A 22,334-nucleotide genomic window follows, 5' to 3' on the forward strand; every position below is an offset into this window, starting at 1 on the left:
GGTGGACGCCGCACCTCTTGTGGGACGGCCAGATGCCGGGCGGACAGCGCTTCATGCTGAACATGTACACGGCAGCCTCTGCGGTGCTGAAGAGCCGGCAGAAGCACAGGAAGGAGCAGACGGCCACGGCGGATGCAGCTCTGCCGTCCTAGGACAGATGCATGGGAGGGGGTCACGCGGCCACTCACCCCCAGGACAGGGAGGGCCTCGGCCTGGGGCTGAGGTTCACTGGAGAACTTCCAAAAACCCACCTGGTGAGGTGAGAGGGCAGAGAGCAGAGAGCTCCTCGAGAGACGCACAGGACACCCCCCACCTGGCTGCCCACCAGTCCCCGCCTGCCCTTGGTCACCCTTCCGGGGTCCTCTTCACTGTCACCAACACCAGGACGGGGCCACGAACCCTGGAGGGCGGGCTCTGGCAGGGCTCCAAGTGACACCCACAAGCCCTCTGCCCCGACTGGTGTGGGAGGGAGACGGGGGTCCCAGCTGCCTGCTTGTAGGGGTGCTACCATGAGAGGACCTGCACCTGCCACAGCAGGGAGGGTGCAGGAACCCAGGTGTGCACCCACTGAGGGCCTGCGGTCTTCCCTCCCCAGCACCGGAGCCACCAGGGCCGACCCCTCCCTTAGGGCCTGCTGCCCTGAGGTGACAAGAGCCGCACTGGGGACACAGGCCTGAATCGCCGGCTGCTCCTCCTGGCACCAGCCTGGAGCCTGCAGAGACCTGTTCGCGGGAGCTGGAAGGCGGCTGGTGCACCAAGTTTGAGACAGAGGAGGCTCTGCGAGGAGCCTCTGGGACCAAAGTGTTCTGTATGTGATGGCCCGGGGCGGGGGGGGGGGGGGCGCGCTCACCATGCAGTGCACCACGCAGACGTTCTTGGGGTCCTGGCGGAGCCACGCGTGCATGCTCCTGCACAGGCTGTACAGGCTGTGCAGGCTCGGAGCCCGCCGGGCCACCCAGCCGCACTCAGAGACCTGCGGACAGAGGTTGGCTCACCAGCCGGGGCGCAGGCCCGGGGTGGGGAGGCCCATCCCCGAGCACCACCCCCATCGGGCACCAAGCTCTCTGCTGACACGGACTCGGAGCCAGGCCACGGCAGCCCCGGCCAGAGGAACAGAGCCCACCCCTTCCTGCGCCCCAGTCCGTTTAAACGCGAGAGGCATCTATGTCCCCTGGGCTCCTGCAGCCTCGCGCTCCTGCAGGGTGGCTGCGGCTCAGCAGCCCTAGCCAAGGGCACGAGCCATCTGACATCCACCCTGGTTTGTGCCCTGAGTCTCAGAAGACCCGCCCTCCCCCCACCGGCCCCACCCCTGATCCTCGCCCCCCCCAGGCCCCGGCCCTCCCACTGCAGCCCCCAAGCCCCCCACGGTGTCAGCGGTGGCGCTGAGGGTCCAAGCAGGCTGAGCGCCGGCGGAGGGGCTCACCCGGCTGTGGAACCTGGAGGGCCTGTACGTCCTCGGGGAGAGGTTGTAGACGGTGTAGCGGCCCGGGTGCTTCGAGTCCAGAAACAGCCGCACGTCCTCTACGTTGTTCTTGATGGCCGACTCCACGCCTTCCGCCGGGAAGGACATCACTGAAAGACAGCGCCCGCGCCTCAGCGGCCTCGGGGGCAGGGGGCACACGCGGGGCCCGAGCCTCGCCAGCCCGGGGCGGGGCGGGCACTCCGCTGCTCAGCTGCGGACCCACTGGCACCTTGAGTCCTGAGAGGGGGCAGAGCGGAGGCCCCCAAAGCCCCCATCCCACTGCCCGCCAGACCGCCTGGGGTCTCCAGCAGGTGCTCCCGAGACACAGCGTCTGCTGCACAGTCTGCGGCATCTCAGGTCTCCAAGGTCTGGGTTCTGGGTTTTGCCTGAAGACCACGTTTTACTACGTGTGGCCTCGCACCACTTGCAGAAAGTCCCACATCAGGGGAGACGCCGGGTTGGCAACGGCACCGTCCATGGCAGAGCCCGGCTGCACACTGGACACAGGGTTAGACACCCCAGGCCACCGCTTGGGTGCATGAGGGGCTGCCCAGAGGCCCTCCGTTTCCCTGCTGGCCGCACCCTCCACACCTGGCCCACCCTGCAGCCAGGGGTGACCTGGGGCCAGAATCCCACCACCGCCCTCAGACAGGAAAGGGGCAAAGCTGGCAGACAAACCTGCGATTCTGGACGTGATGTAAGAAATGTCCAGATCTCCCTTCGCGTAACTGCAACGGTTAAAAAAGAAGGCACTTGGTCATCCCGGGAAATTTCTACGGTTACCTCACAAGAGCTTGAACTGAAGCAGGTCCTTAAGGGGCCTGGGGTGGCAGGGACCTCCCTGTTCAGGCTGCAGCTCGTGGGGACCCTGTGTGCACAAGTCGGAGTGCGTGTGTGCAACTGTGCGACTGCAGGCACGCGTGTGCCCGTGCACAATGACGTCACCCGCTGCACCCTGAGGGGTAGGAGAGGCAGGGACCCACCAGGAGAGAGCTTCCCTTTCCTCACCACTCTTCTCTAAAGAGGCGTGGGCACGAGGAGCTGACCCGGGAGCTCTCTGACCCTGTAACATCACGTCTGGCCGCTGAGAAAAACCATGAGGCGTAAGGGCAAAAAATGGGAGTCTGAACAGACAGAACAGGCATCAGAACCAGCCGTGGCAGGGATGCTGCAATTATCGGGCCAGGAATTTAAAACAACTGCGGTTGGGAGTTGCCGCGTGGCACAGCAGAAAGAATCCGACTAGGAACCATGAGGTTGCGGGTTCGATCCCTGGCCTCGCTCAGTGGGCTAAGGACCCGACGGTAGCGTGAGCTGTAGTGAAGGTCGCAGACGTGGCTCGGATCTGGCGTGGCTGTGGCTGTGGCCAGCAGCGGCAGCTCCAATTCAGCCCCTAGCCTGGGAACCTCCATGTGCCACAGGTGCGGCCCTAAAAAACAAAAAACAAAAAAAGGCGTCCAGAGCCCCACTCGACGCGGGGCCGCCACACACCTCCCATGGGTAGAAGGTACAGTGTCTGCAGCGTGCAATAAAGGGAGCTCAGCCCACGTCTCAGCAGAGGCTTTAAACACCGGCAGGCTAAAGGCACGACTTAAAAGAGCTTCTGTGTAAAAACGTGGCCCAACTACGCGGCTACGAAATGACGTGAGACGGAGCGCCCTCTCGTGGCGCATTCACGGTCTGTCCTGGCAACGTCCCTCGCGCAGCTTCCACTTGCCTCTTAGCTGGCGCGGCTGACTAGTCCTTTGGGAGCTTCACAGTTTGAACATACTTACTCCTCACCAGTGTCACACCTTCCTGCTACTTTAAAGAAACAGTTTTCCAAGGAAAGGAGGATTTTTATTTTAAATGAGTTAAATTATCAGGCTGGCATGTTTTTCGTCGTTTTTAAGAAACCCTCCTTGCTCTGGTGGGATTAAACGCCCGCTACATCTCACTAATTCCCCCTGAGAAACTGCTTTTCACGGCGACGTCTGCTAACACACGAGAGCCGCTGCGCTCTGGCCATTACAGGCGGCGCCCGGGGCGCAGCACCAGGACTTGCCGCACGCAGTCTGCGGGCTTCCTCTGCGCCAGGCTCGTGCGTTAGACCAGCCCCACCTTCGTGCGGGCCATTCCTGAGTCTCACCACTCTGCTCCCAGCACCACAACCGATGTTTGAGAAATGTTAATATACAATAGGGTCTGTCCCAATTTTCGATGTGCTTTTCAGGGCCACACCCATGGCATGTGGAGGTTCCCAGGCCAGGGGTTGGGTCGGAGCTGCAGCCGCTGGCCTACGCCCCAGCCACAGCAAGGTGGGATCCGAGCCACGTCTGCAACCTGCACCCCAGCTCACGGCAATGCCGGATCCTTAACCCACTGAGTGAGGCCAGGGATCGGACCCACAACCTCATGGTTCCTAGGTGGGTTTGTTTCCCCTGCGCCACAATGTCCCCATTCTTATTTTTAAAAACATTGCCGGCAATTTTTGGGAGTTCCCGTCGTGGTGCAGTGGTTAACGAATCCGACTAGGAACCATGAGGTTGCGTGTTCGATCCCTGGCCTCGCTCAGTGGGTTAAGGATCCGGCGTTGCTGTGAGCTGTGGTGTAGCTTGCAGACGCGGCTTGGGTCCCACATTGCTGTGGCTCTGGTGTAGGCTGGTGGCTACAGCTCCAATTCAACCCCTAGCCTGGGAACCTCCATGTGCCGTGGGAGCAGCCTAAGAAGACAAATGAATAAATAAATAAAAATAAAAAATAAATTAAAAATAAAAACATTGCTGGCAATTTTTGGTATCTCACATGCAAATTTTAAGACCAAAGTCTGTGGAAACCTCGCGATTTTAATTTTCATCACAACGAGTTTATAGATGGAGGAATGGTATCATCTTTAAAATCTAATTCTCCCACACACAAGTGAGGCACACTTCCCCACTTGGGACTGACTTTCGGTTCTCATCATCTCAGGCAGGCGGGCAGCCTGGCCGCCGTCCTGCACTGCCCGCCCTGGCAGGAAGGTCGGCCTCGCCGCTGCACACCCGCCCCCCTGCAGCCAGCAGGCCTCAGGGAGGGCAGGAAAGGGGCCAGAGCTGGGGACACTTCCCTGCTGGTGACCAGAGTTGGCACCACGCAGACCAACTGTCCAAACTGACCACGACACAGGCAAAGGCACCCTCCTCAATGACCACACAGGCAACCTGGCGGGTTCATTTGGAATTCATTTGAAGAAACGGATGAGCTGGAATAACCAACATTCTCAGGAAAGAAGGGAGGGAAGGAGGGAGGGAGGAGAAGAGGAGGGGGAAGAGGAGGGGAAGAGGGGAGGGGAGGGAGGGGGGAGAAGAGGAGGGGAAAGAGGGGAGGGGAGGGAGGGAGGAGAAGAGGAGGGGAAGAGGGGAGGGGAGGAGGGAGGAGAAGAGGAGGGGGAAGAGGGGAGGGGAGGGAGGGGGGAGAAGAGGAGGGGAAGAGGGGAGGGGAGGGAGGGAGGAGAAGAGGAGGGGGAAGAGGGGAGGGGAGGGAGGGAGGAGAAGAGGAGGGGGAAGAGGGGAGGGGAGGGAGGGAGGAGAAGAGGAGGGGGAAGAGGGGAGGGAAGGGGGAGGGGAGGGAGGGGGAGAGGGAGGAGAAGCGGGCGGGGCGGGGGGAGGAGGCAGTTGGGAACTTGGGGCCTGGGGAGGTGGCTAAGAGAGCCCCACAGGCTGGTTCCAGGACGGATGTGTGAACGTGCAGGGTCTGCACCTGAAACCCGAGAGAAACACCGCAGGGTACAGGGCCCAGCGTCCAGGCCAAATGGCAGCCAGGGCCACACAGAGGCCACACGGGCCCCCTCTGGTCAAGCCCCAGGACTCCTGTCCTCACGCAGACAGGGGTGGTGCCTGCAACAGAGGGGCCAGCAGGCCCTGGAGGGTGGGGCTCACCAGCAACGGGGCTGCCGCCTGCCAGGCCCTCACTGGGTCCTCCAGCGGCACACGAGGCCTGGGGTATGCAGACCCTCGTGGGGCCCAAGGCCCGGCGCACGGACTCCGCCTGGAGGAGCCAGCGAGCAGGCTGTCTGCCGTGTGAGCGCAGCCATCTGGTCCCGCAGAGCAAAGGGCCACCTCTCTGCTGAGGCCCGGCCCGCGTCCTTGGTGAACAAAGGACCAGGAAGTGCTGGCTGCAAATGCCAAGCTGGGCGTGTCGGAGGCGTTTCCACCCACTGCGGCCAGTAAGTATCCTTCTGAGGTCGGGGGCAGGGGCAGGGGGCTGGGACCCCTCCCATGTCCCCTGAGTGCAAGCCCTAAACAGACAAGCTGCGCCGGGGCCTCTACCCCCTCCACGCAAGCAGGACTTCTGGGGGACACGTCCGGGTCAGAAGGCAGTTACGGCTGATCCCGGAGAGCTGCTTGCGGGCGGGCCCCCAGCGACTGCTTGTCCGAAACCACGGTCCCCCTGCCGCTGGAGCCGATTGTGGTGCCGGCCAGGGAGGTGGCTCCACGAGCAGCCTCGAGGGCCCTGGGGCTTCTCTGCGTGACAGCCCTTTACACTGGTCCTTGACGCTTGGCTGGAGGGCAGCGTGTCCGTCCGTCCGTCCATCCGTCTGTCTGGCTCCCCGGAGAGGGGACCCCGGAGGCTGGCCTCTCCCCGAGCCCAGTGACGTCCTTTGTCCGAAACACCACACCTGGCAGAGGCAAGGACGGCTCCACGCGGGTCTCAAGGCCTCCGGCGAACAGAGACCCTGCGGGTGGGCTCAAGACCCCACACCCGCACCGCCACTCGTTCTAGGAGCCCCTCTCTGACGGGGACCCACCCTCGGGCGCGCATCGCTGTGTGGCCTGTCGGTCCAGGTGGGAGCCGCCAGCACGACTCTCCCCGCGAGCACTGTCTGCTCCCCCAAAGCTCCGCTTCTCTGAGGTCGGGCGCATCGCGATGCCAGCACGGCCCCTCCACCCGCCAGGACCTGGGCTCCCGCGGAGGCGCACACTTGCCGGGGGCCCTGTCACCGCAGCTCAAGCCTTTGGCTGCAGAGGCCGAGGCAGCGTCAGGGTGGCAAGGCCCCGGCGGCCGCTGGAGCCACTTGAGACGCGGTGGGGACAGCGTCTCGGCCTCGCCCCAGCTTGGTCTCCTTTCTCGGGAGAGGCTGGGCAGCGTCTCCCTCTTGCTGTCGTCATGGTTTCCATTCCAGCCCGGGGCGCCCCGAGACCCCGCTGGCCCTTGCTGGGAGGAGACAAGAGGACACGAGCGGGGCCACGGCACCCACAGCCCTCACGGCACCACAGTCAGCAGGACGTACAGGGATGGCCAGGGTGCAACCCGGCACGGTGCCACCCGAGAGGTCACCCCGCCCCGGGACTTGCAGGTGGAGAACTGCAGGGGTCTACTCCACCGGTCTGGGCCCCCCTGGCCTCTGTGCCCAGAGCACGGGCCTCACCCCAAAGGACAGGACTCCGGGGGGCTGGGTGCCAGAAACAGACAAATGCTGCCTCTGAGCCTTCCACCCGCTACAGGCGTGGCCTGGGACGAAGCAAGGGCCCCGGATAGAGGCGTGGGCAGGTCCCTGCCCTGCAGGACACCTGGCGCTCGGTGGAATCAGGTTTCTTGTCACGTGGGTCCCGTCAGAGACAAAGCACACAAGTGCCGCGCAGCCCGGGCTGCACGCAGAACACACGTGCACTTACACACAACAGTGTGCTCCAGGCAGACAAGGGCTCACACACGCGTGCACACTATGGCACACAAGCACAGGTGCCTTTACCTGTGCTGCCAACACTATGGACACAAAACAATGGCCACAGGACACAGAAAACAAGGCCACTGGAGGACCGTGGGGCTCAGAGACACAGACACGCCGCCTGGGAGAGGTGGGTCACAGTCGGAGGCAGACTCCCAAGCACCTGCGGGCTCTTTGGTCAAAAACGAGACCCCTGGAGTTCCCATCATGGCTCAGTGGTTAACGAACCCAACGAGTGTCCATGAGGACATGGGTTGGATCCCTGGCCTCGCTCAGTGGGTTAAGGATCTGGCGTTGCCGTGAGCTGTGGTGTTGATTGCAGACACAGCTTAGATCCCGAGTTGCTGTGGCTCTGGCACAGACCAGCAGCCGCAGCTCCAATTCAACCCCTAGCCTGGAGACCTCCATATGCCATGAGTGTGGCTATAAAAAGGGAAAAAACAAAACAAAACAAAACAAAACCAACACAGGACCCTGAGGACACACAGGGCAGGCTGGGTGCTGTGGCCGTGGGCCGTGCCCTCTGTGGACAAGGCCTCCCTCAGGGAGAGTGCTGCGGCCCGCAGCCAGCACGCCCACGTGCCCACCACATGAGCCCGCACAGGAGGGACTGGGCTGGTGCCGAGCACAACATGCTCACCCACAGCCACGAGCCCGGGTTCTGCCAGGTGTGGAGACAGACCCGAGCCCAGGGTTCCAAAAATCTCCCAGCAGAGAAACCACCTGCCTGTGCCACCTGGACTCACCTGGCAACGGACTGGATGACCTTGGAGGAGGTGTCCTTGATGTTGGTGAAGAGGCGCTCAGTGCCCCCACGCAGGATGTCCAGGAGCCCCCCGTAGGGCTGGTCGTACTCAGCCACCGCCAGGCCTGCAGGCAGAGACCAGCCTCAGGGATCGGCAGGGCCCAGCCAGAACCACGGCACCTGCAGCGGCCACGCTCGCCCACCCGGCCGCCAGCTCCACATCCACACTCGGAACAAACTGGCACCCGAGTTTGGTGGCCCTGTCCTGTCCAAGCACCGCTGCCGCTCTCTCGAGAGCAGAACCCTGGCAGGAGCCTCGAGCACAGGTGGCCCTCTGTCCCCGTCTCCAGGATGCTCATCCTAGGCAACACGGGGACCTGCCACAGACAGACAGGAGCTGGGGCCCAGCCAGCAGGCAGCCCGTCCCCAGGGAACGGGACAGGCTGACACAGAGGCCGCAGACGCCTGCGGGAGGGGAGGGCGCAGGAGCGAGGCTGGGCAGGCAGCACCAGCTCAGCACAGAACAGCCGTGTGGGCTGCAGCTCAGTCCGTCTGCAGGGAAGGGGCCTCCTGGCCGCAGCCCCAGGCAGGTGCCTCAGGCCTGTGCCCAGAAGACACAGAGCAGTGGCACACCAAGGCCACCAGGATCCCAGGGTGTGGCCTGAAGAGAGGACTCCGACGGTGGATCAGCGAGGAGAGAAAGCGGCCTCCACACGCGCACCCATGCTGCGTGCTCGCCTGTGGCCTCTGCAACCCTGCGGCAACACTGGACGCCAGAGGGCTGCAAGGCAGCCGGGACAAGTGGCCCGTGGCCACATCTCTGTGCCCTGCGGCCTTGCCAGGCGCCCCATCCACACGTGTGGGATGGTCCTGTTTTGGCGCCTCGAAGGAGCCCCACACGCGGCCGCTCCGGAGAGGCGGCCATGCGGGACTCACGCTGCATGGACAAGGAGCCAGCTGCCGGGATGACCCCGGAATCGAAGGGCCGAGGCAGACCTGGGAGCCGGGCTCCACGCCCCCCACAGCGTGGCGGCCAACGGCCAGGACGCGCAGGGCAGAGGTGCGTCCAGCAGGGCTCCTGGAACCTGCCCTGCAGCTGCTCAGGGCCCTGGCGTGGGCTCTCCCCCAGGGCCTCCGGGGGCACCCCGCGTCACGCCAGCACCGGGCACCCAGCCCCACCTGACACGCGGAAGACCACAGGGCGAAGCCCTCAGCAAACACGCCCGAGCCATGGGAAGAGCCCACCAGCCTCACTTCTGCAGCTGCCAGACCCGTCTCCCCATCTGAGCCCCAACTTCTTGGCCCACAGACTCGGACCCTCTGACCCCTGACCTGCTGGCCGCCCCACTTCCTCGCGCACCCCTCCCGAGGTGCCCACCCTTGCCCACCTGGGCGGGGACCATGCTTATGAGTGATTTGCGGGGGCAGCTGGACTCTGAGGGGCGCGCCCCCACAGCCCGCAGGCCGGGTGCCGGACTCAGAGCCCCAGAGCTGCCGATGGCACCGGGACGGGCCAGGAGGCGCTGGGCCTGGGGCCTCCTTCCCTGTCCTAAACCACAGCCTGAGTGGCGGCCCCGCTGAGTGGAGGGGGTGCTGGGGAACATGGACCCAAGGGTGGTCCTGGGGACCCCAAATGTGCCGCTTGTCCAAAGGCCCCGAGAGCAGGGTGTGGGTGCGTGGGGGGTACTCACCTCCACTGCAGCCGCTGCCCGCGGAGCCCGTGGGAGGGGCTGCGCTCCCACAGCCTCCATTCTGCTCCAGGAGCTGCAACGATTCGAACCAAATCAGGGGCACAGCCGCCAAGAAACCCGCGGTGCCAGCACGCAGCGCCGCAGGCTCCAGGCCCATCGCCCACTGAGTCAACCCTCCTTTCATCTGACTTATACAAACCCCTCGCAGGAGTCCCCAGGGTCCACAGTGCTGCTCCCAGGGCCACCCGGCCGCACCTCCATCTCCATCTCAGAGGAGCAGTCACGCACCCGCCCACCTGCCACAGCCACAGGCTCTGCCAGTCGACACAGGGTGTGGTGTAGGAACCGGTGGGCATGCGGGCGAGGTATTAGTGGCCCCTACTTGCCACCAAGCTGGACCGCAGGTGCACCAGGGAGGCCCAAGGCCGGCGCCAACGAGAGCCACAACCCCAAAACCTTCCAGGGGACCTGTGGAGCCCCTGGCGACAGCTGGGCTGGCCTCACACTCCGTCTGTCTAAGGCAGCTCGGAGTCGCCATGCTCCTTCCGCTTTCTACAAGTGACCTAGAAAGTGCGTCACAGTTTCCTGGGGGTCCGACGCGTGACGCAACATCGGCTCTCCTTGCAGCCCAGCAGGAGTCACGTGAGGCACATGTGTCCACAGGGCGGCTGTGACTCTTGGTCACAGATCCCAGCTCTGCTCCCTTGATTCACCAGCTTCTCGACAGCATACAACTTCCCCGCAAGGACCACCAGCTTCCCAGCTCCCGGGCACATGGCTCTGAGGCCATGTCAGGGTGCACGCAGCTACCTCTGGGTGTCTCCCCGCGCCCCACGCACACTCCTGATTGTGGAGTCGGCCTGACCTTCCACAAGGTTCCAGCCTTGGGTTTCTGCCTAGCGCTGCCCTGTGGGTGGGCTGCTTCTCAGGGACCCTGGGCAGAAGCCCCTGCAGAAGGGGTTTCACATCTGGCCTCCGGGTCTAGAAGCGCGAAGAGCAGGACGTGCTCAGAGCCCGCCTGGCCGGCAGGACTACATCTCCCACGGGCATCCCCGCCTGCCGCACGGAGCGAGCAGGCCCAGCAGCGTGGGCTCCAGCTGGCTGCCCACGATGACGTGTCTCCTGTGCCAGCCAAGGGCACAGGCTTGGCGCACAGGGCCGCCGCAGCCCGGGCCAACTGCGGGAGGCCGCTGTCTCCTCCGCGCCCCGTCCTCTCTGGAGCGCAGCCAGCCTTGCCTCCTCTGCCTCCCGCGAGGCCACTGCCAACACCCTGGGTCTGCTTCCAGCCCTGCCCCGGGTCCCAGGCACCAAGTGCCTCCCTGGGAGCCCCACACTCGGCTGTCCCCTGCCTCCAGCGGGCGACCCTGCCTTGGGGACTCGGGGGTCTCGGCTCTAAAATGTGTCAAGATGGCGCCAGCACGAGCAGCACCAGCAGGCCTACCTCGGTGATGGGCGACTTGGGGTTCACGTTCCGGGCGGCTGCGATCTCCTGGAGCTGGTTCACCAGCTCTGTGACGGACAGCCGCTCCTCCGGGTTGACCTTGAGCGTGGAGCCTACGGCAGAGACGGGGCATGCTCATTCCACAGGCTCCAGAGCCGGGGTCCCAGGGGAGCAGCACCGCCTGCTCTGCAGAGGCTCCCGCCCCCCGGAAGCCCCGCGTTCGTTCGGTTACTGATTTTAAAACCAAGCGAGAGGAGTTCCCGTCGTGGCGCAGTGGTTAACGAATCCGACTAGGAACCATGAGGTTGCAGGTTCAGTCCCTGCCCTTGCTCAGTGGGTTAACGATCCGGCGTTGCCGTGAGCTGTGGTGTAGGTTGCAGACGCGGCTCAGATCCCGCGTTGCTGTGGCTCTGGCGTAGGCCGGTGGCTACAGCTCCGATTCGACCCCTAGCCTGGGAACCTCCATATGCCGCGGGAGCGGCCCAAGAAATAGCAACAACAACAACAAAAAAAGACAAAAGACAAAAAAAAAATAATAAAATAAATTAAAATAAAATAAAATAAAATAAAACCAAACGAGGGATGGCGACGTGAGGCCCAAGATCACCGAAGCCACCCGCTCAGGGGACGTGTGCCCACAGGGGAGCCGGGATGCGGCAGCAGGCGTGCCCCCAGGACCGGCGCCCGGGACTTACGGATGAGGCCGTGGAACACAGAGTAGCGCGTGTCGTCCGGAGGGATCACGTATTTCCCGTTGACGATGCGCAGCTTTGCCCCGTCTTCAAACGGGTGCTGCCGGAAGCAGAGCAGATACAGGATGCAGCCCAGGGCCTGCGGGGGCGCGGGAGGGCGGTCACTGCCTGGCCTGCCCAGTCTGACCCCTGTGCTCGCCGGGTGCCACCGTTCGGGTCAGAGTAGCCCCACAATCCCCAGCCCTTTACTTTCTGATCGAAACGAAGAGCTCCTAGAGTTTGTGCACGGACCCACGGGCCAGGCAGCCATAGCGGGCGGGGGGCCCACGCACCTCAGTGTTGACACTGAGCCAGGGGCTGAACAAGGGAACAGGTCCGGGGGCAGCTGGGGTTCCACAGAACGGCCTGAACCCCAATGTCGGGCCTCATCCCTGCGTCTACCACAGCACCTGTGGGGGGGTGCATGGCCCCGGGAGCATGACGGAGGCATGGGGAGGCCCAGCATCGGAGGGCAAGCAGCACAGGCTGGGCTTACATCAGGCCAACCCCTGGGGTGCGACTCCAGGCCCACCTTCCCACGTGCGTGAATGCACGCCCTCGAGCTGGCCACCAGCTCAAGTCATATGCCCAGGACAGGGACTCAGTCCACAGAGCTGGCTGGCACTAGAGACAGTGCAGGCAGGAGCCTTGTCCCTGCATACCAGAGAGGCAGCAGGACACCTCGTATGGGCAGGAGCACAGCCATGTGTGCCTGGCGCTGTGCTCCCTGGGTGCGGTAAGCCAGAGCGGAACGGAGGGGTCAGCAGAGACCAGGAGAGGCCCAGCCGGGCACCACACTCCCTGCAGCCACGGTCTGCCCGCCATCGACCGGACACGGCTAGGAGGTTAAACGACACGTCCAGTGTCTGGCCCGGCCTCCCTCTGAGACCCCACCCAGGATGCCAGGCCCAGCCCTCGCTCTGCGGCAATGACCAAGGCCTGGGGCCTAGACGTCGGGTCTGGCCATCGCTCCAGCTGTCGCCAGGCCGGATACAACTGCCAGGCCAGGTGGGCTCTCCTGGCCATGTGCGCCGTGGCGTCACGAAACCCTGGCCCTGTGAAGGGCCCCGACCAGGAGAGCTCAGGCCCACGTGGGCGGGAGCAGACCCGTCACAGGCAGGGCCCTGGGCCGACCTGAGTCCGCTCTGCTGGGCGCCAACCCCCAGCCCCGTCAGCGCCTCGCCACCAGCAACAGCACGAGGGCCGCTGGAGAAGAGGAGGAGAGTCCACGAGGCGAAGAAGAAAGGAAGGAGCGAGGGGCCCTGCGCCGGCCGCGGCAGGGCTGCGCAGGGCCCGCGGGCGAAGCCGGCTCACCCAGATGTCCTGCTTCTCGCCGATGGGGAAGTTGGAGTACAAGTCCACGATCTCCGGGGTCCTGTACATGGGCGTCGTGTTCCTGGTGATCTGGAGAAAGGACACTCACACGTCAGGGGAGAGGCCACCTGCAAGCAACTGCTGTCACATGCACTGAAGTCCCCACGCCCGGCACCCCGGCCGCCCGGCAGGCCCAGGCCCAGGGTGGCTCAAGCGGGCCAACTCTGGGAGCTGGGCCACGCCAGGTGTGAAAGGAAGTATTCTCCAGAAAGTTCCTGACAAGTGCCTGTGAGCAAAGAGGGACAGGGAAACGAAAGCCACCTGGCTGGGTCAGGTGGGGCAGGTGACAGCCCTGAGACTGGCGAGCGCTGTGCAGGGACCGCTTGGCCCACGGCCAAGGGCACCTCTGAGCATGGCAGATACAGACCACCACCCCAGGGCCGCAGAGTCCCGGAGAGCCAAAGGCGCTGGGCCTCAGGACGGGCATCGGGACAGGGGAAGTGTCACCCACTGCCCCCGTGGCTGCCTCCTGTCCAGCTCCAGCTGCAGCCCGGGCGGGACTGCCCACGGCCGGCCTCCTTGGAAGGCACTGGCCGAAGTGCCAATGGCCGCACACCACGGGAGTTCAGCGCAGCCGGGAGGGAACGAAGGAGGTTCCGTGGAAGCCGTGACTGGCTCCGGAGACAAAAAGCCAACAGAGGCAGGAAAGCATGACAAGGAGAGGCAAGAAGGCAGGGAGGTACACCTATGTGTCTTCTCGGGAGGAAGGAGTGCAGCGGACAGAGCAGGACCTAGGAGCGGGGACCTATAGCAGGGATGCGGTGGGGCTGCAGCTGCAGCTCAGTTCTGTGAGCCAGGAACTGCGCCACTTAAAGAGAAGTTGAAAACACAGGGGGCCCACGTTTCAAGGAACCACATAACAGGTCAGCACGAGGCTGGGAGCAGAACCGCAGGGAAGGCCTGAGCTCCTCATGGACACGGTGGTCTTCACGCAGCCTGCAGACATTCCTCCGTGACCCCAAGGTCAGGCACCCTCATCCGAAAATGGGGAGTCCCCAAAAGCGGGGGGGCTGCTTCATGGGACACGCCCTGGGACCCCTCGAGGAGGCTACAAACCAGGCTCCCTGGGCTCCAACCTGGCCCAGCTGGCACGGCCAGGGCCTCCCTGAGCCCCGGAAGAGACGGCGCCTGCACCATGGCACGGGGACGCTTCCCTGGGAACGGCTTCCTCGTGAATGCTTCTGACAGGGCAGGGCCCGAGGGCCGGGCAGGCCGCGTGGCCGGGAACCCGCCTGTGCTCGGCACACACCCACCCGTCTCCTCTGGGGTTCCCCCGGGAGCTGCTGAAGCTTCCTTGAAGGAATTTTTTTTTGGGGGGTCTTTTTAGGGCTGCATGTGCAGCACATGGAGGTTCCCAGGTTAGGGGATGAACTGGAGCTGTACCTGCCGGCCTACACCACAGCCACAGCGACAGGGCATCCGAGCCGCATCTGCAGTCTACGTCACAGACAACGCAACGCCAGATCCCTAACCCATCGGGCGAGGCCAGGGATCGAACCTGGATCCTCACGGATGCTAGTCAGGGTCATTAACCGCTGAGCCACGATGGGAACTCCGCAGCACAGGGGGCTTTTTTTGTTTTTTTGTCTCTTCAGGTCCGCACCCACGGCGTACAGAGCTTCCCAGGCTAGGGGTCCAATCAGAGCTATAGCTGCCAGCCCACACCGCAGCCACAGCAACGCTGGATCCTTAACCCATTGAGCAAGGCCAGGGACTAAACCCGTGTCCTCATGGATACCAGCCGGGTTCGTTAACTGCTGAGCCCAGACAGGAACCCTCTTCCTTGAAGGCACGTCTTTGTGCGATTTTTTAGATTGCCATGTTTGTAGAATGAAAAAGCCCCGGGGATGTGTGGCGGGAAAGGCTGCACGCTGCGCAGGTACTGAACCGCCGCGCAGCACACTTAGAGATGGGTAAGGCGGTCGATTTCATGTTTCACGCTTTGCCACAACGAAAAAGGCCAGGAAGAAACACCACGGGGCAGTGAGCGGCAGGTCTAGAGCGCGGTGAGCGACGGAGACCCCGAGTATCGCTCCAACTCGGGGCCTCCCGGCGCGCTGCTCACCTCCTCCTCCACCAGGGCCCGCTGCTGGGCGCTCCAGCTGTAGTCCGGGTAATGGGATATGGTCGTGGCGCTGCCGAAGTCACACAGCTTGATGGTCCCCTGGTTACTCAGCAGGAGGTTCTCAACCTGCAAAAGTCCAGAAGACAGCCTTGGTGAACCTGGGGCGCAGGCTGGACGGTGGCAACACGGAGGGCGGGGCGCCCAGTGGGGAGGGGCTCAGAGGGCAGGGCGGCGGGGGTCTCCCTGGGCCAAGGGGACATTTCCTTCTGATCAAAGTCAGTGTGTAGGCGCTCTCGTCCCGGCTCAGCAGAAACGAATGTGACCAGCATCCGCGAGAACATGCTTCGATCCCTGGCCTCGCTCAGTGGGTTAAGGACCCAGCATTGGCATGAGCTCGCAGACGCAGCTTGGATCCCACGTTGCTGTGGCTGTGTGGGGCCAGCGCCTACAGCTCCAAGTGGCCCCCTAGCCTCCACATGCTGCGGATGTGTCCCCCCCCCCAAAAAAAAGGATGAAAAAAGATTATCGGAGTGTGCGTTCGGAAACATGAAAGCAAGTTAAAATCAACCACAAATCAAACAAAGATGATCTGAACCAGTGAGGTGGGAAAGACAGTGAAAGCCGTCAGGAAACTCGGAGGGTGCTGACACAGCACCGCAAAGCAACTACTCCAACACAAACTGAAGAAAAAAAGAAACTCAGAAGATGCAAAGAAATGAACATGCCATCAGAAAGTCATCAAATACACCCACAACTAAGGAAGAAATCTAACAAAAGACACACGAAAGACTTCTTATTCAGAAACTGAACGACAGAGATGAGTTTTTCAGTCCAAAATAAACAGGGAACTAGACTATTCCTTCAGCGCAGGCACACATCTGCCCCAACCACTCCAGAAGCTAGTTCCAGCCACCACCAGTCCACAAGCGAAGAGTGGCTTTTACTTTTTAAAGGGTTGAAAGAAATCAAAAGGTGAGTATTTCATGCCACCGGTCAGGAGCCACTTTACTGACCGGCCACAGCTGCAGGGCCAGACAGCCTGTGGCTGCAGGCCAGGACAGCTGATGTCTGCCCACCCCCAATCCCAGGGAGAGCCCCTGAAGTTTTCAGGTGGCAGCTGACAAAGGGATTTAAAAACGTATGGGCAAGCCTCATTTCACTGCACCCTGTACCAAGCAACAGTGTGGAGCAGCCTCGCATCGGGCGAGCCTATGGGCGGGCACCTTTTTTTTCCAGCAGCATCTGCTCGCTCTGTGTCTCGGAGTGCCATTGTGCTAGTTCTCGAAGCACTTCAAGCTCCGCCGTGGCCCGTGTGTGTGTTGTGGTATCTGTGATCCGGGGTATCTGACGTTACTCACCACTGAGACTAGCTAGAGGCTCGCGTGATGATCAGCTTTTTTTCAGCATTAAAGCATCTTTTTAAGACTTTTACTGAAATGTAGTCAATTCACAGGAGTTCCCATTGTGGCTCAGCCGCAACGAATCTGACTAGTAACCAAGAAAACAAGGGTGTGATCACTGGCCTCGATCAGTGGGTTAAGGATCCTGCGTTGCCATGAGCTGTGGTGTAGGTCACAGATGAGGCTTGGATCCAGCGTTGCTGTGGCTGAGGTGTAGGCCGGCAGCTGCAGCCCTGATTCAGTCCCTCGTCTGGGAACCTCCATACTGCCAAAGGGGCGGCCCTAAAAAGACAACAAAAAAGAAATATAGTTGATTTAAAATAAAATATTGTTTGGCCACTCCTGCAACATAGGGAAGTTCCCAGGCCAAGGATCAAACCCGTGTCACAGCTGTGACCTGAACTGCAGCAGTGACAACGTTTAGATCCTTAACCTGCTGTGCCACTAGGGAAATCCATGATGAAGTGGGTTTTTTTTTTTTTTTTGGTATTATTTTGTTTTGTTTTGTTGTTTTTTTGTTGTTGCTTTTGTCTTTTGTCTTTTTAGGGCGGCACCCACAGCATATGGAGGTTCCCAGGCTAGGGGTCAAATCGGAGCTGTAGCCACCAGCCTACGCCACAGCCACAGCAATATGGGATCCGAGCCGCGTCTGCAACCTACACCGCAGCTCACGGCACTGCCGGATCCTCAACCCACTGAGCGAGGCCAGGGATTGAAGCCGAAACCTCATGGTTCCTAGTCGGATTTGTTTCTGCTGCGCCGTGACGGGAACTCCAATGAAGTATTTTTTAAATCAGAGCACATACACCGTTTTTTGAGCACAACACTACCTCAGAGTAACAGACCACAGTCCAGGGTAAACATAACTTTTAGCTTTGAGTGGCACCCTCTACCACGCGGGTCTGGAGCTGAGCTCGCAGCGTCTCCGAGGTGTATGTGGAGATGCTGAGAGCGGACACATGCTCCTGGAGAACCAGGTGTAAACCCGCCGTGCACGTCTGGGACAGAAGGCCGAGGAGCACGGGGACCAGGACCGACTGACGGCCCCAAGCAAGGTGGCGCTGCAGCAAGCTCTTTATGGACGGCCCCCATAAAGAGCCTGGCACAACCTGCTCCCCAACACAAAGGATCAACCCAGGGAGGGGATACGCAGCCAGAGGAGCGAGGTCTGCCCCACTCACCCCACCACGGGGCTACTGCAAACCAGGAGCACGGCACTGCCCGTAGAGGATGCCAGATCCCCCAAAACAGGACACGACAGGACAAACTTCGGCACGAGAGAGAAAACCCAACGGAACCCGTGTACCTGCTGAGATAAACACCAAGGGCTGGCCAAGCGTGGGCATGGGGCCACTGTGTGCTGAGGCGGGAACGTCCAGAGCAAAGACTCAGGCACGCAGGGCCCAGCCGGGTGCAGTGCCCTGGCCCCGCTCAGTGGGGCCCCAAGACGGAAAAGCCTCTGTCACGATGCCGAGCAAAAGCCAGATAGACAAGAACCCAGGCTGTGGGGTGCCACCCCCACGATGCCCCAGAGAGCAGAGGGCAAACGACCCTGAAGAGGAAGCAAGCCCACAAACCACGAACGAGGGGCAGGCGGCCCTGGGCCGACACCGTGTCCGGTGCGCGGGGGCGCCCAGTCCACAGTCCAAGGTGTCCAGTGGAGCCACGTGGTAGCAGAGCAAGGAAGGGGTGGCCCTGGAGGTTGTCCCCCGGCCCCCGAGTCCTAGCTGTCCCTCCACAGAGGCCACTCGAAAACCCCCTGTAGACCTGGAGGGAGACCCAGTGTGGGGCTGGCTGCTTGGGACCCTGGCACAGAGCACAGAGGAGTCACGCCCAGGCCAGGCCCCGAACGCTGATTCTGTACCGGCTTCATCCTGCCGGTTTTCCACTTTACTTCAAAAAGAACAAAACTGCTCACATAAAAGAACATGGGCAGCCTATAAACCAGTGGCGTCTTTTTTTTTTTTTTTTTGGTCTTTTTGCCATTTCTTGGGCCGCTCCCATGGCATATGGAGGTTCCCAGGCTAAGGGTTGAATCGGAGTCATAGCCGCCAGCCTACACTGCAGCCACAGCAACGCTGGATCCGAGCTGCGTCTGCGACCCACACCACAGCTCACGGCAACGCCGGATCGTTAACCCACTGAGCGAGGCCAGGGACCGAACCCGCAACCTCACGGTTCCTAGTCGGATTCGTTAAACCACTGCGCCACGACGGGAACTCCTAAACCAGTGGAGTCCTGATGGCGCAAGAAAGTCCACCAGCCACAGTTGACCGAAGACAGCCAATTGAGAGGGCAGAGAAAGGCCTTCTTACTCCAGCAGCCCCACTCCAGTGCCCCCAACATGCTCAGAGCCCAGGAGGGGGTTCCCAACTCCACAGGTTTCCACGACCAGACACTTGCCCATTTGCCGGCTTGAACCGGGCCTCTCGGGTTCAGAGGACAAAAGAGAAAAGCTGGGCTCGTCCAAGGCTCAAGCCTAAGGGAAGACCATGTCTCACAGACAGGTCTATCTGCGCCCGCCTCCCACCCTACCTGGGCCCCAAGGAGAGCCCACCTGGTGGGTGGAGCGAAGAGCCACGGCTGCCCGCGCCCCCTGCAGGGAGGACGCTTTTCCAGGCCAGCAAAGGTTGAGACCCACCGGAAGAGACGGGCAAAGAGGCCAGGACCTGACATTAGGGTTAGGGACCCCGCAGCAGTGCCTGAGAAACACCCGTGTCTCCGCCGAGCTGCGCACAGAAGCTGCCGGGAGGGAACGGCATGTCTGGAGCCTGCCTTACACTGCGTTAGCAAGCAGGACCAGGGGGCCGCTGCCACCCTGACGTGTGGTCAGAGTCGGGCACCAGTGTTGCGGAGGCTGGAGAGCTGTTAAAACGAGGCCGCAGACCAGGAGCAGGTGTGCGCAGCATGTCTAACTTTAAAAAGACTGATGTAAGAATGCCCCCCCCCACCAAGAGACAACACACAAAAGGCAAAAAAACCCAGTTAACAGAAGAATAAGGGCACTGAGGACGGTAAAACACAGCAAAACATTCAGCTTCAGGGATGAGGAAAAGGCAGAATCACTGAGAAACCCCCGACCAGGCAGCAAAAGGGCCAAGGACAGCGCCACGCGCCTGCTCATCCTGCCGCTGTGGGCCAGCACCACCTCGGAAGGCGCCGGGCAGCAGGGCCGGCCAGGCAGGGCTCCTGCCCAGAGATGGGCCTCGGACAGGCCTCCGTGAGGCAGCCCGGGGGAGCAGGCCCTCCTCCCGGCGCAGGGCCCCGCGCCCGCAGGCGAGGACACCCCGCAGAGACCGGGGAGAGGGACCCGCCTGGGCAGGGGGCGCCGCCCAGCCCGAGGGGCTCTCATCAGGCTGCCACCCCAGCGGGCAAGTGGGCGGGGCGGGGCCGGGCATGAGCTGAGGCGGTACCTTGAGGTCTCTGTGGATGATGGGCGGCTTTTGTTTGTGCATGTGCTGCACCGCCCGGCACGTCTGATAGAATATCTTCAGGACGGTATCGCACGAGAGTGGACCTTTGGACTCAACTTTCTTTAAAAATTCCACCAGCTGCCCTAAAAGAGACAATTAAATTCACGTTACCATGGAGCTGTGACTGATATGCCTGCCCCAGGCCTGAGCACCGCCAGCCTCGCCCGCTGCCCTCCCAAGCCCACTGCAGTGGTGCCTGCCCTCCACAGGTGGCACAGGGGCAGGGCCGGTGGGCAGTCAAAGGCCGCAGAAGCGCACTTCAGGGAAGGCCCGCGGAGGGGCAAGGGGCAAGAGACCCCCACCAGGACCGGGGCGGGCGGGGGGGGTGGTGTCAGGTCGCAGAGCCTCCGGGGGATGGGCACAGGCCTCTCACCCACGGAGTCTGTCACGAGGGGAGCTACAAGGAAAACAACCACAAGGTGCACGTCTTTGCAAATAACTCCAGGGAAAGAATCGCTGTGTTTCTGTTAGTGTGAAATTTCAGTGAACGTTCCCGCCCGCTGAACACGCAGTCAACAGAGAAGCGGCGCGTGGAGGGGACAGTGAGCCCCAGATGCGCCACCTCAGGGCTGCGGCCTCCTGTCTCTGGAGCCCAGGGCCCCCACTCTTGCTGTAACGGGCTGCAGCCCAGACCGGTGAGGCCAGGCCCCTCAGGTGTGGGCCAGCCAGCTCCCTCCGAGCCACTCCCTCCACCACCACGTGCCACTTCTGCTAGGCCAGCCTCCAAGGCTGCCCACGACCCACGGGCCTCGACACCCTCATCCCTGTTCTTGCCCTGGCGTCCCAAGGCCTCTTTCCGAGGCCCAGCCTGCCCTGTGCCCAGTCCAGGACCCAGGCTGCCTCAGATCCCATGCCCCGCAGGTAGGCTCTGCACGTGACGCCCACGCCCCAGGCCCATCCGACGCGGAACCACAGTTGTTCCCCCACCTCCGGGTGGCACCTTAGCGCTCCTCCATTCTCTCTGCGACCTAGTCCCCACTGTGCTCACCCCCTGGGGCCACGTGCCTGCCTCGTCCAGCTTTGAGCTCAAACATCACCCCCCCCAGGGAGCCGCCCCTTTCCCCAACATTTGGAACTGCCCAGCCCCCACTCTGGGCTTGGGCGGGTCTCTATTTGTGTTGTGCCACAACCCTGACTCTCAGTGAGGGCAGGGGGCCCACAGTGGGGCCGGGCCTGGAGAACAGACCGCCAGCCCCCTCAGGATGGTGGTGCTGCAGGGCCGGGAGCAGGGGTGACAAACCCATCGCCAGGCTGTCTGGGGGCGTGGGGATGGGCTGGTACACGGTGGCAGCATCACAATGCCAGGGCTCACTGGCTGACGTTCAATGAGAAGAAACACATCTTAAAAGGTAGTTCCCTAAGTGGCAGAGCAACCGAAGAGAGCACGTGGAGAGCAAGATGCGGGCGAGGCCCGTGGGCACCAGCAGGGGGGCGTGGCTTCTGGGCGAGTATCCAGAGGGGCCACCGCGAGGCCAACCTTCAGAACTTGCACCCGCGTCCCACTCGCCACCATCCCCAAAGACCCCTCTGCACCCCCGTGCCAGGCATCACTGCGCCAACTGCTGAGCCTGGCCTTCGTGGGCCGGCCCAGACAGAGGCCCTTGCAGCGCCACGCGGAACGGTGCACGGTCAATGCTGCCCCAAGGGACGCCCCGCCCCACGCCCCTCACTTGTGAAAGGGCACCCAGAGCCTCTAAACCCAAGATCAAAGCCATGCCAGAACGTTCTGAGCATCCAGAACGGTAAGCAGGGAACACAGTACACGAACCTCGGTTCTCCTAATTCATTAAGAGCAGAGAGCATCACCAGCCGCAGGGCAGAGGGGACCGCGTGTGCAGGGCGGGGCCTCCGAGAGGCACGCCCCCGGCCCCGCCCCCAGGAACGGAGTGGGCGGAGCGCTGGGCGGAGGGGCGGGTCCCCGGCTGTCTCCTGGCACCAAGGGTTTGTCTTGGGAACCCAGGAACCCACTGCCAAGACAACACTGTCCTCAATGAGCCGAGTCCTCTCGCAGGTAGAGAAAAACGACAACGATGCCAACCACTGGCTAGACCAGAGTCGCACCCACACTGCCCAGCTGAGGACCCAGGCGCAGGGACCCCCAGGAGCTGTGAGCATGCCAGAACTGATCCGATCCTAAACACCGCTCCCGGCCAGAGCCCAGGGCTCCCAGGACACCCTGTCAGAAAGCACCGTGCACCCAACCACTCGGGGTGGGGACCTTTCGGCTCCGTGGCTCATGGCCAGGTCCCCAGCACATCCTTCTCCT

General features: G+C 62.4%; 1 protein-coding gene across 6 annotated transcripts in view; it reads right to left on the minus strand.

The window, feature by feature from the left end:
- The window catches only part of GAK (cyclin G associated kinase), a 56,329-nt gene that overhangs the window by 15,490 nt on the left and 18,505 nt on the right, over positions 1–22,334 (minus strand). For all 6 annotated transcript variants that reach the window (XR_007137599.1, XM_047799489.1, XM_047799491.1 and 3 more), the window contains 11 exons: positions 20,009–20,151; positions 15,196–15,321; positions 13,071–13,160; positions 11,721–11,856; positions 11,026–11,138; positions 9,585–9,657; positions 7,895–8,018; positions 2,141–2,190; positions 1,424–1,572; positions 851–973; positions 15–148 (listed from right to left, as the gene is read on the minus strand). Coding sequence is in view for 5 of the 6 variants with exons in the window: in XM_047799489.1 (XP_047655445.1) it covers positions 15–148; positions 851–973; positions 1,424–1,572; positions 2,141–2,190; positions 7,895–8,018; positions 9,585–9,657; positions 11,026–11,138; positions 11,721–11,856; positions 13,071–13,160; positions 15,196–15,321; positions 20,009–20,151 (1,261 nt within the window). In the remaining variant the exon portion in view is untranslated. The remainder of the gene's footprint in view (positions 1–14; positions 149–850; positions 974–1,423; positions 1,573–2,140; positions 2,191–7,894; positions 8,019–9,584; positions 9,658–11,025; positions 11,139–11,720; positions 11,857–13,070; positions 13,161–15,195; positions 15,322–20,008; positions 20,152–22,334) is intronic.

This window comes from Phacochoerus africanus, chromosome 10 (genome assembly GCF_016906955.1).
Source record: "Phacochoerus africanus isolate WHEZ1 chromosome 10, ROS_Pafr_v1, whole genome shotgun sequence".
Taxonomy (NCBI): Eukaryota; Metazoa; Chordata; class Mammalia; order Artiodactyla; family Suidae; genus Phacochoerus; species Phacochoerus africanus.